The sequence below is a fragment of the Poecilia formosa genome, unplaced genomic scaffold, assembly GCF_000485575.1.
Source record: "Poecilia formosa unplaced genomic scaffold, Poecilia_formosa-5.1.2 Scaffold224, whole genome shotgun sequence".
NCBI lineage: Eukaryota > Metazoa > Chordata > Actinopteri > Cyprinodontiformes > Poeciliidae > Poecilia > Poecilia formosa.
The window spans coordinates 677,544-696,154 of NW_006800163.1; the positions used below are offsets into that span (position 1 = coordinate 677,544).

At 40.6% G+C, this 18,611-nt stretch overlaps 1 protein-coding gene across 3 annotated transcripts in view; it reads left to right on the forward strand.

Moving 5' to 3' along the window:
• cttnbp2 (cortactin binding protein 2) overlaps positions 1–17,300 on the forward strand; it is a 79,815-nt gene extending 62,515 nt beyond the window's left edge. Inside the window, exons 9-24 of one of the 3 annotated variants that reach the window (XM_007568527.2) lie at positions 98–215; positions 1,408–1,449; positions 2,893–3,168; positions 4,657–4,752; positions 6,015–6,094; positions 7,141–7,227; positions 7,788–7,887; positions 8,686–8,856; positions 10,128–10,300; positions 10,629–10,807; positions 10,915–11,129; positions 11,212–11,400; positions 12,393–12,438; positions 12,647–12,746; positions 14,514–14,618; positions 16,178–17,300. In XM_007568527.2, coding sequence (XP_007568589.1) covers positions 98–215; positions 1,408–1,449; positions 2,893–3,168; positions 4,657–4,752; positions 6,015–6,094; positions 7,141–7,227; positions 7,788–7,887; positions 8,686–8,856; positions 10,128–10,300; positions 10,629–10,807; positions 10,915–11,129; positions 11,212–11,400; positions 12,393–12,438; positions 12,647–12,746; positions 14,514–14,618; positions 16,178–16,510 — 2,310 coding nt within the window. In that variant the 3' untranslated portion in view covers positions 16,511–17,300. Of the gene's footprint in view, positions 1–97; positions 216–1,407; positions 1,450–2,892; positions 3,169–4,656; positions 4,753–6,014; positions 6,095–7,140; positions 7,228–7,787; positions 7,888–8,685; positions 8,857–10,127; positions 10,301–10,628; positions 10,808–10,914; positions 11,130–11,211; positions 11,401–12,392; positions 12,439–12,646; positions 12,747–14,513; positions 14,619–16,174 lie in introns of all 3 variants that reach the window. The other 2 variants (XM_007568526.2, XM_007568528.2) reach the window with 2 other exon arrangements.
• The last annotated feature ends 1,311 nt before the right edge of the window (positions 17,301–18,611 follow it).

Below are 18,611 nucleotides of genomic sequence, written 5' to 3' on the forward strand. Positions count from 1 at the left end.
TGTGTGTGTGTGTGTGTGTGTGTGTGTGTGTGTGTGGGTCTGTGTGTGTGTGTGTGTGTGTGTGCGTGTGTGTGTGCGTGCGTGTGTATACGTGCAGGAGTGTCTGGAGGTGTTGTGCAGCCACAGTGAGCAGGACATCGAGCGGAGGGATAAGTGTAATCGCACAATTCATGATGTGGCAACAGACGACTGCAAGGATCTGTTGGAAAACCTTGGTGAGTGTTCATCTTTTTTTACTTGTGCTTTAATAGAGCCATTGTGTTTATTCTTATTTACCTTCATGCCATAGTCAAACTTGGGGACATGTTTTATCAGACATTTCATTATTTTAAACCTGCTGCTCAGAGTAGGAAAACTATAGGAAGTTAAAATGTTCTTTCTTCCACAGGGTGTGCAGAGCATGAATCTATATCAGCTATTTAGAACTACAGCCATTATAACTTACTTTTTGTCATTTGAAATCTGTGAAAACTGTTCAATTTTAATTAAATTGGGGCTTTTTTATCAGGGAGGGAGGTGAGGAGGCTGCACAGCTTAATGAGCACTTACAAGCTTATTGAGCTCCACATCCATAGTTTAGGATTGTTCAGAATTAAACTGAAATATGTAAGTAAGCAAATTAAAATATGTAAGTAAGCAAATTAAAATATGTGTAGTAAAAAGCAGAATGAGTTCATGACCGTGATGTGAAGCCTTCTGATATCGCTGCACTGAATACTTTTCTTAGTAAAAAAGAATAAACTCCTAATTTTCTGACAAACCTAAGGCTGCATTCACACAGCTAGTGAATGTGACACAATTTGTATTATTTTGCCCAAATGCGTTTTTTTTCACTAAACAACCCATTTCCAATCACTTGACCACTGCCCCCCAAAAATGAGATTTTTGCCACCTGTGTACATAATAAAAATCAGGAGTTGATGTCTATACATAACATCTGTATATAACCTCCGTACATGGACGCTGCTGTTTTTCCTCTGCTCTTGCGGATTGCTTTGAGGTGCTAATCCGTTCACACAGAAATCTCATTGCAGTTGGATTTATTTAGTAGTATAAATGACTGCGCAAAAATAGATGGATATCAGCAAAAAATGGGAGTTGAGAGCTGCTCTGTGAACATAGCCTGAGTCTGCATACATGCACACAACATTTTTATGCATTTCATTTCTTTACATTCACTGCTGAGATTTTCTCTGATTTTCACTCGATTGAGTACAGTACAGCCATGAGGCTTTTTTACCAACCACAGGGAAACAGTCATATTGCAGTATGGATATTTGATTACAATAAGGCAACAAAAATAAGTGAACTATCAGACATGCTGTGATCAGCAGCTCATCCATGAGAGGTTTATTATTTGCATAGCCAATCGTGCTGTAACGTCTACAAAAGTCTCTCCCTGTGCAGGAAACATACACACCATGACGTTATTGGCTGCAGTGGAAAAAGGTAGAGTGGACTGTGGGGTTGTTGTGTTGGTGATTTGTCTTTGAGGTGTTTCTAAACTTTCTGAATAAAAAAAATTACTCCATTTAATGGCTTGTAACAAGGGAAACCATGAAGCACTTCCAGATGCAATGCTTGATCTTCTTCCTCCTGGGGTTGTCACAATTCTAAAAACTTGATACTGATGTTAAGAAAAGTAATCTATGCTTGTCGATTTTGTTGAACATCAATTGCCAAGTCTTTGAGATTCTTCAGACCTTTAAATGAGAGTCCTCCCAGCAGTGTGGTGTTAGACTGGGTCACTGGTCTGATCTTACTATTGAGCTGGAGGTCTGGCTGAATGTTCAGGTTGTTGTTCAGGTTGCCCCCTATGGACCACTATTCAATAAATACCCAGTTTGTGGGGTATTCACAAATAATACCCCACAAATCAGGGTATGTGTTGACAAGAAAACAAGTAATTATCTTGTCAACAGATTGTCCCGCCTGAGCTGTGAATCTCCATATTTCCGGCAGAGCGTTGTAATGGCCGCTCAGGTTCTTTGGTGGATGTGTCTTGCTGTTAACTTTTTGGGGGGGTTTTTTGCGTGACAAATGGATCAAGAAACTTCACTGCACATTTGTCAAGACTATTCCTTGCCTTCCACTTCACTATTGTCCTTTACTTTGTGTTGGTGTATCACATACAATCCCAATAAAATGCATTGAACTAGGAGTGCACCGATCAGTCTGCCGGCCGATCAATCAGCCCTGATTTCCTTCATTTTGGGTGATCAGCCGATGCTTAAGTGAGAAACTGAATTCATGCACTGATCTAAAATTGGAACATTGAAGGTGCATTGTAACCTGATAACACCTGACATGAGCTGCGTTTCCAACACCACAGTTTTGAAAAAGCTCTGGTTTTTTGGAAAAAAATTTTGGCTATAGGATGAGGCCGTTTTTCTCGTCTTTTTGAAATTAGTTTATTTTGCCAAAAATGCAATGGGAACACTTTTTTCACATCACGTGAGTCGCGTGACCAACAACCAGATGTTACTGCTGCCAGAAACCACATTAACTTGGAAGTGGGAAGAGGATGATGGCACAGGATGCTTTTTAATGACTTATCGCATGAACAAACTTATTTACATGTGATTTTAATTGCGTTTTTTATTTAATGGAAACACCACAATTACGATACTGTGTTTTTTTCCTCCCACATTAGCGGAATATCGATTAAGTTTTGTGCAGGTTTGTAATGGAAACGTGGCTACTGTGAGGTTGGAAAAAAAATATGAACTGGCGGTTATTAAAGTTCAGTGATCGGCTTGGAAACTGCAATCGGTGCACCTCTGTGTTTAACCATGGTATTTGACATGACAACATGTGAAAAAGTTTAGCAGATATTCAGCTTATGATCCCTTTATGCTACAGCTCACTGCTCTCTCTTCCACCCCTCCAAAGATTCATACCGGGTCCTGGTGCTGCTGCAGTGTTCGGCCGGATTAACCGGCCCCATGTGTCCTATGGGGCCCATCGAGGACAAGGAGGAGGCCAAGGTCCACTTCTCCAGCCAGACGGCGCTGGGCAGAGTGACGGTGAACCGCGGCACGCGTTGGGCCCAGCTGAGTGCCGCCCTCAGCAGCATGTTCATTTCTCACCTCCAGATCCTCTGTGGAGAGGACGCACAGCGCTCCCTGCTGGGCCTCACTCCTGCCAGCATCTCCTCCATCCTGATCGGTACTCCCTTTACAAATATTTATTTTCTTTCTCACAACTTTCTTCGTCATCCTTTGATATACATGTCAAATTTAAATCATTGCTGATGTTAGGTTTTGGAAAAAAGAAACATCTCGTTATAGACTCCAGAAAGCTGCTGTGATTTGCTGGTTTATTCCAGTTTGTGATCATTTTGTCCTGAATAAAGTCACACTTGATCACCAGGTTAGGTTGAATAGAAGATGAAGAAGCAGCCGCCCAGTTTGCTACCAGACCGATCTGGCAGCAGTGCTTGTGGCAGCCCACTCAAGCTGCACTTTCCAAAGAAAAGAAGAAAAGTATAGGCTGTTTCTGCTGTGGGTGTTAGAAAAGTGCAGCGGTAGTTTAATAAGCTTTCAGCTGAAAGTGAGACTAATCCAGAGCCTGAACGTCAGCCTTCCAACACCCTGAGCAGGATTTACAACCTCAGGACAAAGCGAAGAGCTGGTCAGAGTAATTGGTCTCTGGCTGACCTGCCAACACGTCTGCACATTACTGGCCTTTTTATTTCCCCGTAGCAGCGTCCTCAGAGACCAAATGTTAAGGAACTGCTCTTTACACCTGAATGCAACACATCCTTAACACACCATGCTGTGAGATGTGGCTCCATATGAAATACTGTAGCTAGAGACAGATGGATTTAAATTATTATCATTGGAATAAATGTATTAAAGGAGCATTATTATGTAAAAAAGACTTTTTGGAGCTTTAGGTCTTTTGATAATGTTATTCCCTAATCAAGGAGTGCTGCCTTGATTCTTTCATGAATGTTTGATAAATCCTTTAGTCTCCACGACAACCATTCAACTGTGCAAGAAGCCTGGTTGGACCTAGTGCTGTCTTCGAGGGGGAGGTTGTGAGCAACTCATACACAAGCTTGATTGGCCGCACTAAAACCCTCCTCCTGGCTCTGATTGGTTGTTTCTGACTGGGACTGGTTGCAGTTCTGCAGATTTTCAGTACAACAGGGAGAAGTCAGAGTAGCTTGATTTTTTCACAGATTGTCTGACACATTTTACTCTCAGTAGGACATGGTGGCAGTTTTACCAAATATGCAAAAAAAAAAGGAAAACCCACATTTTTTAAAAATAAAAATCAAATTAAAAAAATGCATTATTGATTCCAAAGGGAAATGAAATAATGAAAGAACAGAGCTCCTCCAATGTGCTACCACCCTAAGTGAATAGCTTTAATAAATAATAATAATAATAATAATAATAATAATAATAATAATAACCTTCTGCAGCTTTAGAGGTTGTTATTCTCAAAAGATGCTTTTATTCAGCACCAAAATGCATAATGTAATTTACTGAATATACCGGTGCTTATTTGGCTCCATGTTTGCCATTATTTTTTTCCCATCGGTTGCTTTACCCAACCAGTACAGTGACAGTGTTTGTGAGCAGTCCTTGAAGTCATGTACATCCTGCGTCTTTCCTTCCATCCCCATGTCTTCTTTGTGTCTTCCAGGAGACACTGAGTGGTTACCCGGTCAGGAACTGCCTCTTTCTCCCTGGGATCTGGTCAGAAAGCCTCTCAGCCAGTGCATCACCATCCGCCTCAAAGGTACAAACCTGGCAGCCTCATCCAGCATCACTCAGCCAACAACAGCATGACATCAGAGCTGTGATCACTGCACACTGAAACCATTTGGTGGATTAAAGGATCTGGGTGCTTTTTTGTTTTTTGTTATTTTTTGTTTTGTTTTTTGGATGCATTTGAACTGATGTAGCAGACTCGTCTCCCTAAGCAACAGCACATAAAAGACCACTGAGCCTGGGACATGAAGTACTCTGATTGGTTGATGCCCAGTTTTTATTGAATCAAAGTTCAAATTAAATCAGTCATGTGAGAAAGTTGAAAATGCTTCTTCTTGTTTTTTTTTTTGTTTGTTTTGTTTTTTTTTGTTACATAAAATCAATAATCCACCAGGACATTATGGGACGGCAGATCTTTTTAAACCCATGCATACATCCAAAAACTATCAGTGTGATAGATGTGTCAAAACCTCTCATGTTTCACTCATTGCAGCTATTGAAGAGCTATTTAATTAACATTCCCTCTTTATATTACTGTTATTGCATTACAGGTCGTCAGCACAGAGCCAACATGTTAGTAAACATTTTATAGATTAATCTGGTTTGTTGTGCTTGAGTTGTGTTCATTTTTGCAATCGATGGACAGGTGGACAAATGGAGAATTGATATATGAAATTCAGTGGTCGGATGTTTATATTGGTTGTTTGAAGGATTTCTTTGAACTGTTCTTTTTGAGAGTACCTAGATCGTACAGCATAATATGATTAAAAACCAGAACTGGCTCCACAAGTTTAAATAGTAAATTCATTTTCTCTAATTCTCCACAGAAGAGGATTAGGGCCACTGAGAAAAAAATGAAATAAATGTTGATGTTCTGACTTTAAGGTTCAGATTTCTGGCTTATTTCTCAGAATTTTAGCTTTAATCTCAGAATTCTCACTTTTTTGTGAAAATTTTGACTTTAAGCTCAAAATTAAAACTTTTTTCCTCAGTTTTTATTTTCATCTCAGAATTCTGACTTTAATGACTTGACATCAAAGTCACATTCACTTTGCCTAACATTGTTCAATATTATTCATACAATTATCAGCAATATAGTTTTTTAATTTTCATGTGCATAACCATGACTGAAATGTGGTTATCTGGATATACAATGGTTGTCATTTCCCTTTGCTGTACATAAATACACACTACAGACACAGTTTTCCATGTTTTTCTGTGTTGTCTGATTGGTTGAGTCCAGGAGCCGGAGCAGATGTAAGGATACATCTCTTTGCTTGGTTCTGACAGGTCTGTCTGAGTCGGGTCTGGATGAGTTAGCCCTGGAATCCCTCTTCCCTCTGCCACTGCTGCACAACTGCGTCCGCCTGGTGAGGAACACACTGCGACACACACACACACTGCGCCTCTTTAAATAAAACACAAGGAGTTGAGGGGTGGAAATTCTCAGAAAATGAGATTGGAAATTGTTGTTATGAAGAGACGGATGGGAAGAAGAAGAAAAAGAGAAAGAGAAGGGTTTGAAGTGTGCTGAACCTTTCCTAGCTGCTGCAGCGCCCTCTGCTGGCTCTGCTGAAGGGAAAATGATGCAACCTCCAAAACGGATAAACCACAAAGATGTTATTAAAGACCAAATATATTCATATTTCATCAGTCAGAAATTAGAATTAGTGTCAAATTAATAATTTATGTTAGACAGTTTAAATCCTGTTGATCTGGTTTATTGAGTAATTCCTGAAGTGAAACCAAGCTGTACAGACAGACCCGTTCAAGAAATTAGAATATTACTGAAAAGTTCATTTATTTCAGGAACTCTATCACAAAGCGAAGCACATTATACAGGTGGATGGATTACACACAGATGGATGTTCGAAAGCCTTTATTTCTGTTAATTATGAAGATTTTCTGTTTACACTTAATGGAAACATGACATTTAAAATGAAAATATTACATCAGACCAACAGAAAAATATTTTATCATATAAATGTGGGCGTCATTTAAAGTATATATTAATTTTCTGTCTTTATCGCAGTTTGATAGCTTAATAATGAATAGATAGAATAAAACACTGATAACAGGCAGGTAACTGGAAATTAAATCTCAAATCAGTGCCACCAAAAGGTCAGAAATCCAGGAACGCCACTGATGTGAGTCGATCTCTGATAATGTTGGTTTTACTGCAAATTCTTAGAGATTTGCATGATTTTATTCATTTAAACTCCAAAATTATATTTTGTTCCACCAGTGATAAATCACTGTATCCAAAATAAAGGTGCTATCAGAAGCAGAAAAAGTATATTTAATCCCTGCTTTAAGGTTGCCAGTCTTAAAAAGTTACTTTTAATCCATCAAATAAGCCTCTTCAGAATGGCTACTCTGGGTTCAAACGCGATTTGTTTTCCTGTTTGATGTCCAGGTGGAGCAATACGGGAACCTGTTCTTTCACGGCCTGGAGGGCAGCTGCCAGGAGTACATCGCGAACCTGGTGGCTCACTGCGTCAAGGTACGGGCCAGCCGGCTGCTGGTTTCGCCACAGACACAAAGGAAATCTTTCTTTGTTGCTTTGGGGTGATGCAATGAAACAGAAATTGTGTGCAAACAGCAATGCGATGTGATGACACTGCTGGAGTCGAGAACTACCACAGCCAGTCGATGGGGCGGGGAGAGAACAATGAAAAGATTTTGCTAGTCTGTCAGTAACTGTGGCGGCTGTCGGAGTCATTAAAAGACTAAAAACATCTTTAAAGACACTAATCTGTAAATGTAATCACCTGAAAGGCTTTGTAGGCATATCTTATCTGAGATGCTCACCCTCCTTAGCCACCAAGCTCCAGTAGCGGATGTTCTGTAGTGATGTGTATCATTGTGAGACAAACATTCTCTCTCTGATGGCAGCGATGTGCCAAGAAAATCCCTTTGTGTTCATTCACATCCTTCTCTCCTGCCCCGCTGCTCCGTTTCTCGCAGCACGCAGTAACACATTTCTTATGTTTCCATGGCAACGCGCCTCTTGTCTCATTGTGGCTCCTTGCTCAGCCCCGCCTCCACTGTGTGTGTTTGTAGTCGAAACAGGAGGCAGAGGGGACGGGCTGTGATGTGGTGAGGGTGGAGGTGGAGGAGAGCCTGACCAGGGAGCAGCTGCTGGAGACCTTCATCACCTGTGGTGAGAAACGTTCACACTGACACACCTGGAGGGAGAGACGGTGTCTGCTGCGTTAACAGGCATGTCCTGAAACCAGAGGGACTCCTCAGACCTCTCTGGTCTGTCTGAGGGGCTAATTATTCACAGAACCTATTTTTACCTCACCACAAAATAAAATCACAGTTTTACATCTAAGTTCTATTTATTGTTTGCACAAATAAACGTGATTGAATATTCCCACTCCTCATACACTTACATAATCTTATATAGTACATGTCCATACCTATAACAAATAAACCCATTGTTAAAGAGGCTGTATCATGTAAAATCAAGTTTTTTTTAGCTTTATATTATGTTATAATGTAATTCATTCATTAAAAACATAACTGGAGTGTTGCCTTGATTCTTTCATGCATGATTGATAAATCCTTTAATCTCTATAGTAATCATTCAGCTTTGTGAAACACCAGGGGGAAACTAGCTTTGCCTTCAAGGCACAGCTCTTCCTCTGAGCTGCAGTTTCCAAACGTCCAAGCTTGAATCTCACAGAGCAGCCCTCCCTCTGTGACTCCCCCACTCAGCTCCTTCAGACTAGCCAGCAGAAATTAGCAAACACCTGGTGGAACTACGAATCTTCTGAGCTCATTATAGGAGCTACTTCATCGATATTGATTGTGCTATTTTATAGCACAATCAATATTGATTGATTGATTAATAAAACAAGTGCTCTTTATCTGACTGAGGACCTGTGGGATGTGTAGAACATTAGCTGTATCCATTAATATGGCACACTTTTCCCCGGTCCTGGTTTTCTTCCAGGCTTCCTGGTGCCAGCAGCGGGGTTCAGAGAGGTGTCTGGATACTCTGATCAGTGTGTGGTGGTTCTGCTGGAGGGAGTGGAGAAGGCTTCGTCACTAACAGGCCTGCTTGGAGACCTCTGCTTCAGCCTGGACAATAGAGGCTCCGCCTCCCCTCTGATTCTGAGCACAGGTACGACCAACACCAGACTCTGAGCAGCAACTTAGATCCATGTTAAGCTCTAGGCCTGTCAGGATAACAAGTAGCCTGGATCATAAATTGTCCTAGAAATGATTGCAATAAATGGCAATATTGTCATTTTGAGATGTTTTTCAACTAAGAACTGTTGCTCTGTGGGAAGAGTAGTTGTCCCGTGATCAGAAGGTTGTAGGTTCATTTCCAGCTTCCTCCTGCTTCATGTCGATGTGCCCTTGGGCAAGGCACTTAACCCCAACTTGCCTACCGATCTGTGTATTGGTGTATGAATGTGTGAGCATTTGTGAGTGTGAATGGGTGAATGTGACTCTAGTGTAAAGCGCTTTGAGTGGTCAAAATGACTGGAAAAGTTCAGTCCATTTACCATAATAGAACAATGTAGGCATAATAATGTGACTGCAGTCTCTAAAAGATCAATAAACTTTAATTTCAAAAAACATTTAACATTGTAAGTTTAAGACATTTTAAATTTTCAAAATACACAAAACAAGAGAAACAATAAATAAAATGTACTATGAAGTCTCTGCAAAACTCCCAGTTAGAACTTTTTGAAAATAATAATAAAATAATAGGACATTCTCATTTTCTGCTTATTCACATGAGATTTTACTATTGCAACAACACATTATCAGTAGGGAAAACTAACATGTCTCACGACGGTCTAAACCAGGCTCACGTTCCCTACTAGAATACACTTGGTGAATTCTGCTTTCGTATTTAATTGGAACACTGCAATTGCAAAATTGATTTTTTTTTTACATTAACAGTATGTAGACAAAGATTTGTGCACATTAGTAATGGAAACGCAGCAAGGTGTACCCTGTGATGTATTGGTGTTCCCCAGGCCCAGCGACCTCTGCAAAGACAAGCAGGAATAGATAATAAATGGATGAATGTAAAAGTTAAGGTTCTAGTGTTATGGTACTCATGATTGGTTAAAGCACCACCAATGGGTGATGCTGCGCTGGGACCAGGAGCCGCTGTATGACGAATCTCAGTCTCAGGAGCAGTCATGGTCTATCAACTGGTTAAAGGACCAATTTGCATTTTCTAGATGTCCCCCTGGTTAACACACCTGTTTGGATCATTGCACTTCAGCAAAATCTCATTAATCAACTGTCAGCTGTAACCAGGTGTGCTGCAGGAGGAAGACATCTAAAACACATCGTACAATGTACCTGGAGAACCAGGCTTGAAAACCACTGACCTCCAGGACTGATCACACATCACTCACTGTCCCCACGCAGGTTTACACCACGTCAGGGAGAACAGCTTCCTGATTGGCACATTGTCCAAGTCCCGCCTCCAGGGATCAGAGCTCCGCCTTCAGCAGCATTTCCGTTGGGTGATGCTGCGCTGGGACCAGGAGCCGCTGTACGGCCTGCTGGGAAGGCACCTGCGCAGGAAGCTGCTCCACAAGGTAGGTCAAAGGTCTGGCTGCAGCCGCTCACTTAGATTTACTTTCCTGCTTTACTTCCTCCTGATAGGAGACAGTGAAATCAGTTCTTTCTTTCAGAAAGAGACAGAGACCCAATTTCACAATTACAAAGTCACATTTCTTTTTAAGTCATATTTGAAATATATATAGCATTTTTTAACAACTAAAGGTAACATAGTTACTTGATTGTGCTATTAAGTGGCCTGGAAAACATGTTCCCTTTTCCTTCTGCCGATAATTCACCTGTAACCTGTTGAAACTCTGCAGTGTTTAGGTTTGTGTAGAATAAAAGCAGCTGCTCCTGTTGCAGGTGGGGAGTGCGGCCTGGTCAGCAGACGGCCTCATGGAGCGCTCTGTACAGTGGATGAGTCAGGTGTGGCAGCAGCTCAATGCCTGTCTGTCCCGTCTGGGGACCCACGAGGCACTGCTGGGCCCTCAGCTCTTCCTGTCCTGCCCTGTCGTCGCCAACAACACTCAGCCCATCGTCAGGTGGCCGTCTGCTGGATAACAGCATCTTACCCATAAATGACCCATCAATCCCCTAAGAAGGCGGAGTCAGACTGTGGAGCGAATGTGACAGGATTGTGTTCCAACAGATGGCTGGCCCGCCTCTGGAATGCTGTGGTGGTGCCGCGGGTGGAGGGGGCCGTCATCTCCCGCGTGACAACCAAGCGCTCCACCTCCTCTCCCTCGCATCGACCGTCTCCTAGCAACTGCGGGCTGAGCGCCGGACAGCAGGCTGTGGTGAAAGCCGCCCTCAGCATCCTGGTCAACAAAGCCGTGATGCCGGGTTGCCCCCTCCCTCGCCACGGTGAGTGGGCGTCGTCCGCAACAATGCAGATAACAAAACATCAGGCTTGAGGAAAAGAAACGATTTTTGCTCAATCCTTCAGAAATGGACCGGTACCTGCTGGAGTTTCAGGGAGGCTTGTCTCCTCTTCCGGCCCTCAGCTCCTGCAGGGAGGGGTCCGGGGGGGGGAGACGGGGCCGAGACGGCAGCAAACTGAGGCGATCCAACACCAGCCCCAGGAAGAAAGGGAGCCCATCTGTAACGTGGAGCTCTGGGGGCTCCTTCAGAGAGGGTCAGTACAGGAAGCAGCATCTGGACCCAACACTCACATCAAACACTAGCTAGGTGTCCACTGGCCATATAGTTATGCAAATTGTAATTATGAAAATGAATTTGCTTAATGGTAATTTTGAAAAAATTCTAATTTTTTGATAAAGTTTTTGTGCTAGGATGTTGTGGTTTTTCAACTGTATCAAAGTATTTCAGAAAACTTTGATAGAAAAACTTTTTCCACATTGTGTGAAGCCAGGTGTTACTATGGGATGAAACGACACAGAAGACAACAGGAAGTGGTAGAAAGATGATGCCGTAGCATGTTTCATTACTTCCTGTGTGAACAAGCTTATTCACATGTGATTTTAATTGCATTTCTTGTTTAATTGAAATGCCACAATTCCAAAATTGTATTTTTTTGACAATATATATATATACTGGCAAAGCACATTTGTAATGGAAACACAGCTACAGATACATTTTATCATTAATCATCTTTAAAGCTCAGACGTTGATGGAAAGGTCTTGTGTTCATATTTGTGTATCATGTTAGTACCATCCCATTCATGAGACCATCATAGAAAAACAGTGTCGCAGAGGCTTCTTAAAATTTTCTGTAACACAGACTGTTGCAGGAGATTCTTCCTGCCACTGTCTACAAAAACTCTGAAGAATTTTCAAATAATATGAGTTACAACATTTATTTTCCCTTTGGGATTTAATAAAGTATTTTGGAATTTGAATTGAGAGTGTCCACATGAGGGCGCTGTTTGATAGGCTTAATAGATTCCAAAGTCATTAAATCAAAGGACCCAGAGGTTCCCATTGTGACAGAGAACACCTTATTTATTTAACAAATGTATTTTAATGATTCGGTACGTTCTATCTACCTTCAGTTGTGATGATGATGCAAAATCTCAGAAAGGAAATCAAAATGACAAAGAATGTTGTTGAGTTCAGCAGGAGTTGTTGTTTGTTAATAGAACTTCTTCTGAATGTGTGTGATTTCAGGCTCAGTGTCCAGCTCTGATGTCCGGTTCATGTCCAATGGCCACAGGTTGGTGTTCTGGCTGTTATTGACACCCAGTACATGGACTGTAACCACTGCTGCAGGGCTGTGGAGTCTGAATGGGTGTGTGTGTGTGTGTGTGTGTGCCTGCGTGCGTGCGTGTCTGCGTGTGTGCATGCATGCGTGTGAGTGTGTGTGCGTGTGTGTGTGTGTTTCATAATTCAGCTTGTAGTGACATTATTGTCTGGGTTTGCAGGCAGCCGGCTGGCCTGCCGGTGTTCTTCGATGATGAGACGGATCTGATCAGAGAGCTGCAGACCATGTGCTCCAGCAGGTCGGAGCCGGACATCAGTCAGGTAGTCACGCACCAGTCAGGTAGTCACACACCAGTCAGGTAGTCACACACCAGTCAGGTAGTCACACACCAGTCATGTAGTCGCACACCAGTCAGGTAGTCACACACCAGTCAGGCAGACACACACCAGTCAGGTAGTCACACACCAGTCAGGCAGACACACACCAGCATGTCTCTGGTAAACTGTTCAGTCTTTAGCTTCACTCTGAGCCAGCAGAGGAATTGAGGAGGTCAGTCTGTCTTTAGGGTCTTGGTCGTTACTTCATGTCAGACTAGTTTTAACATAAATGAAAAAAATTAAGTCTGGCATTTCCTAACCCTGTAATTGATTATATATATTCTCAATTTAAAGTTATCAGTTTCCACCAAATTCTTCAGCTTTTTAAAAATATGCTCAAAAAGTAAGGACATTTTAGTTTGGGTGACTTTTTTTGTTTTGTTTTGTTTTAACAATGTTACTTGGCGATGAACGTTTACTATTGCAAACCCTGTTTGTTTTGGTGTTGCTACATTTATAATAAACATGACTGATACAGGTGGGAATCCTTGAACATTTTGGAATTCTTGTGTGATGTTTCCAAGGTCTTAAAGGGACTTGAATTTAGTTTGAAGTGCAGGAAACACAACCTTTATTACCTCAGTGTTTCCAGTCAGACCCGCTATACTGTGTGTAGGCCAGTATGAGATACTCACGGTATGATAAACAAGTTTATCATACTTGTTACACGATATGATTGAGATAAAATGTAAGCTAATCTTTAGCAGTAGGTTGTTTTATATTTTGCATGTTATATTATTGATTCTTGTAGCTTTGGTCTTTATTTGACTAACTCTGAAAACTAATATTTTCAAGCTATTTAGTTGCCAGAATGTTGGTTCAATTCAGTTTAATTTGGTTTATTCAGACAGCGCTAATTCACAACAAATGTTGTCTCAAGGCATTTTACTAAAGCTAACATGATTAGCATGTAATGTGCTAAACACAGATACTGCTCTAGATTTTAAAAACCCAACTTCTTTTTAAATAGAAAATGATCTTATTGAATTAAAATTGATAAAAACATTTTTTTATGTTTTTTAAAGCTAGGTAGCTAGCCAGCATGACTCCATGACTCTTTAAAACCAGACTAGTTGATAATTAGTCGACTCCAAAGATTGTAGTCCCCAGAGTTAAACCTTCTTAATTAAGATAACTTATTTTTCTTCCTGTTGATAATTTTTAAATAAACAATTTAGAACAAGAAACATTCACCCTTTACTGCAGTTATAATGTGTGTTTTTTAGCATTGTATAATGATATAGTACCTAGATAAAATGTTAGAAAATGAATTGATTTTGCCACAGATACCAGACAGTACAGAGTTATGTACAGATCCACATTTTAAGGTTGGCTAATCATCATGTTCATGCTAAGTCACTTATTTATATACAATAATTAATATTACTGATAAGACAGGAAGCTTTTCAACATTATGCTAAGAGTTTGACTCACAGCTGACAGTCGTTCTAAATATAGAGGCATTCAGTTTGTCTACAGCTGGCATTAATGTTTAATGAGCTCCTGTTCTGGTAACTGGTCCATGATGTGGGAGAGGACCCTACATTTCATATTCAAAAATAAATGATCAAAGCTGAGCACGTTAATTCTGCACAGACCACAGGAAGTCAATGTCCTGTTCTGGACCTGCTGTGTTTATCAGAGGTTTAGTTGCTGAGCCTCAGGTATTCTTACCCAGCTGTTTTAGATGTTTCCTCTTGGGTCCCACAGATCTCCCAGGTCAAAGACAGCTTGATCCTGTTTCCCAGCTCTCCCAGTAAGGAACAGCATTGCCACAAGTCCAACCAGGAAGCAGCAGTCCAGCAGCAGTCAGAGGTAATGAGAAGTTTCACATATACTTCATTATCCTCTCTAAAATGATAATCACAAATGTTGGGATTTTGGCTGATATCCCAACTCAAACTATTGGATAATTACTAAGCAGAAAAAAAGAAAAATCTGAAGAGTGCTGTGCAGAAATGATCTGTGCAGTTGGTATTCAGATCATTTGAATCTTTTTGCTGCGTTTACAGATGTAAGCCATTTAGTGTCTCTACATGCTGCCAGCATCTAGACACACAAATTGTAGCAAATGTCATAAAGGCCAGAGTTATCTAATGGTTGTCATCAGATTGTCCAACCTGAGCCGCAGTTCTCTGCAGTTCCTCCAGAGTCACCGTGGAGCTTTTGACTTTTTTCTGAAACTCTTTCCTGGCTTGTCAGTTGTGCTTTTCCATTTTATAGAAAATATGTTCAAAGCTTAGAAAATTTTTTTAGAATTTAAAACTCCTTTAAATCTACAGTATATAAGTTTAATAAACAATATGTTTGTTCAAACTGTCATCATGTCCTGACAGATAACCAAACCTCTCTGGCTCCCCTCTTTGGTTCTACTGCCGTCTGCAGTAATGAAATGCACCACTTAACAGAAACATCCAATCAGAGCCAGGAGGAGGGTATTAACGCTGTCAATCAACTTTGTGTAAATGATCCAGCTATGCTAATGGCAGGGTAGAAGGCAGTTTCGTCTATATTCGTAAAGAAGCTTAAGAATCATGAATAATTTGTACCACTTTGTGTTGGGCTGTTACTTTAAATCTCTGTAAAATATATTATGTTTATGGTTGTGACTTGATAAAATGTAAAGTTCAGAGAATTTGAATTCTCCAGCGAGGCACCAGCTGTGCCTCCATTACAAATGTTCACAAATCTTAGTCTGTATTCTGCTGATGGCGAAAAAACACAATTTCACAACTGCAGTGTCTCCATTAAATAAGAAATTAAATTAAAATTACACCTGAAAAAGTAAATAAAAAATCATGGCAGTGATGGACATGATATATATTCATAATTCAGTCATTGTGCTAGCACTCATCATGTATCAGCCAATCAGAGGAGCATCTTCTTCAGGTGTTGAGCAACAAGCCCCGCCTACTTGGAAGTGGCTACAGGGAAATTGTAGTCGGTGATTTTACAGAAGAGTTATGGATTCAACATGTTGGAATGAAACAACTTTTTATGACGTGATGCTGTGAGAAAAAACAAAGGCAGTCCATCATCCTCCAACAACTTCTGCATTTCGCCAGTAGTAACATGCAGCTCAAAAATCAACATATCCTCACAAAAACCTTTTATTAAAACATTGAAATTGCCATTTTTCCATTAAGTGAATTTATTAACCTAATTTCAATTTGTGCAACTTTACGGTTAATAGAAAAGCAGCTGCTGCATGTCATAATGTTGAACTAAAGCCTTCACACATGAGCAAACCATCAGAATGAAATCCCTTCTGAGTAGAGTCAACTATTAGACCCCCTGTATAGTTTTGCTGTTGCTTTGACTAAACCCCAGGTTCCGTTTCCTGTGTGACGATATTGATCCGTCTGTCCCAGCAGGCCATCTGTCCCGGCGGGCCTGGCCGCACCGCCGTCCAGCCTGCCTATCAGAGCAGCAGCAGCAGCAACCGCCGCTCCGGCCCCCGCATCAAGTCGCAGCTTCCCATCCCGAACAGCAGGGGGCAGCAGACGCGGGCATCCAGCGCCTGCAGCAGCAGCAATAACAACCAGACCCAGACTCCCCCCAACCTCAGGAGAGCTCCAGCTAGCAGCAGCAGAACCAAGCAGAACCCCCCCAACAACAACTTCTACCGAAACAGCATGAACGAGCGCAGCCGCTCACAAGACGATATCTGGATCCTCCACAGAGACCTGCACCATAGCAACCAGTAGGCCCACCCCACCACCACCTTCAACCATTCTCAATGTAAAGACTAGGTACCTGACGACCTTGGATTTGTACTTCTCTGTACTTGCTACACTGTACTGCAGTTGTGTACTTGGGGACCATAGTGGATTCTACTACAGTATTTGAACGACGCGCTCACCTAGGAGTGAAAACACTGTAACATTAAAAAAAAAAAAAAGAAAAGACAAAGTAAAGCAGCAGGTTGTTTTTGTTCTGTTGCCTTAATTCAAGTGTTTGAGCCCATTGCATCATGGGACGGCGTTCAGATCCAGTGTTGAACCTTCTGGAACAGCTCAGCCCTCCGGTGTACTTACAGTGAAATCGTTTTCTTCTCCTGTAGGAATAAGGTCACAGCAGAAATAAAACACATGCACACACACATGCACACTATCAGGCTTTTTGTTCTTTCTTGTTTTTTGCTATTAAGTACTTTGAGATATTCAAGTGTTTTATCTCCAGATAGTTGCAAGGTTGGTTTAAATACTGTTGAAATTAATCAGGGTTTTACCAAATATATTTGTAAATAAGAGTATGCTCTTTAGGTTGGTGTACGTGGTATTACTCTTGTACAGTGATGAAACCTTAAAGAAAAACTGCTGAGGAAACTTTAAAAAATAAGAACACTAAACCTTGTACATAAGTGTTTGTAGAATAAGTTTGGTTTTAAACCCTCCACTTGTTTCAAAGTGAATGGGATGTGGCAATAAGTAATAGAAGTGTATAAACACAGGATGTCCTCTGTCAGTTGTAAGCCATAATAAATATTTTAAATGCCCAACGTTTCCACCGGATTCATGTTCATTCATTTCCAGCCTGTTTATAAATACATTAATAATAATAAAAATAATAATAATAAGTGTTTAAGTCTGTAGAGTTTTGGTTTGTCCAGTCATCTTCAATCAAGACATAAGTTTATAACCCAATAAATAAATGTAAAAAGAAAATGTTTTAATGTTAGACCTCAATAAATATCCAATTTTAACTACATAATCATGGCTAATACACATTTATTTAACAAGGTAGGTAATGATCCTACTGCAGTAAAAGAGAAACATACATTTTATCTTCAGGGGCGCCAATGTTTTCTTTCACTTGTGGTCAAAAAGTTCAATTAAATTATTTTCTATATTGTGATTGCAGATTAAAGAATTATTTGATGCACAAAAATCCAAATAAAAGTTATCAAATATTTGCCATTTACCGTCAATAGGATTTGAACAGTTCAGATTCTTGGCGTGTGCAGGTCTCCATAGAATCAGATTTAAATTGTCTGAATTTTTTTCTAAATCATACAGGATCAAACACACACAGACATTCACTTTATGTAATTAGTGTTGCTGAAGGTTTTCAGAGATTATCATTTAACATGACTTCCTGATTATGATTTAACGAGATGTTGGGCGACGAACACAGACAAATGGGAAAGAACAAAGAACTCTGGGAAGTTTGAAGGGAGAATTTCTGTTTTACAATTTGACAAAACAAAAAAAAGTTCAAAGGAAAACCCAAACTAATCCTGAGATTAGCGGAAATTAGTTATTATATTCCAAAATCTGGTCATGAATTGGAGACCAGAGCTTCTGTCCTGAGTCAAGACACAACTACACCAAGAAAAGACAAGTTTTATAGTCCGAAGAGACAAAGATTGAGATGTGTGTCTGGATATTTAACGCCTTTAAATATCCAGAAAATACACTTAGTACAATTTGCATTTGCATATAATTAACTATAATTAACTGTGCAGGATTCCTGCGTAAACACTCTATATGACTAAAATATTGTGAGCTGACACACTAAACCTTGACAGCTGCTGTTAGTCAGACTGACTCCACTGGTGTTTAATAGTTTGTCTTGTGGAACCAAACAGCTTTTAGCAACAGGAGACAACAACAAACAAGATCCAAAAACGCCAGCAATAAAGTTGATGTCGGGACAAAAGGAAGACGCTGCCACACAGTCAAATTCTCCAAATATAGGTTTACTCCAAATACAGATGATTGAACAAAAACACTTGCAGTTCTCTGGACATTTGTGTCCCTTTCCTATGAGTAATAAAAAGTTGTTGTTGTTTTTTTTACTTAATAT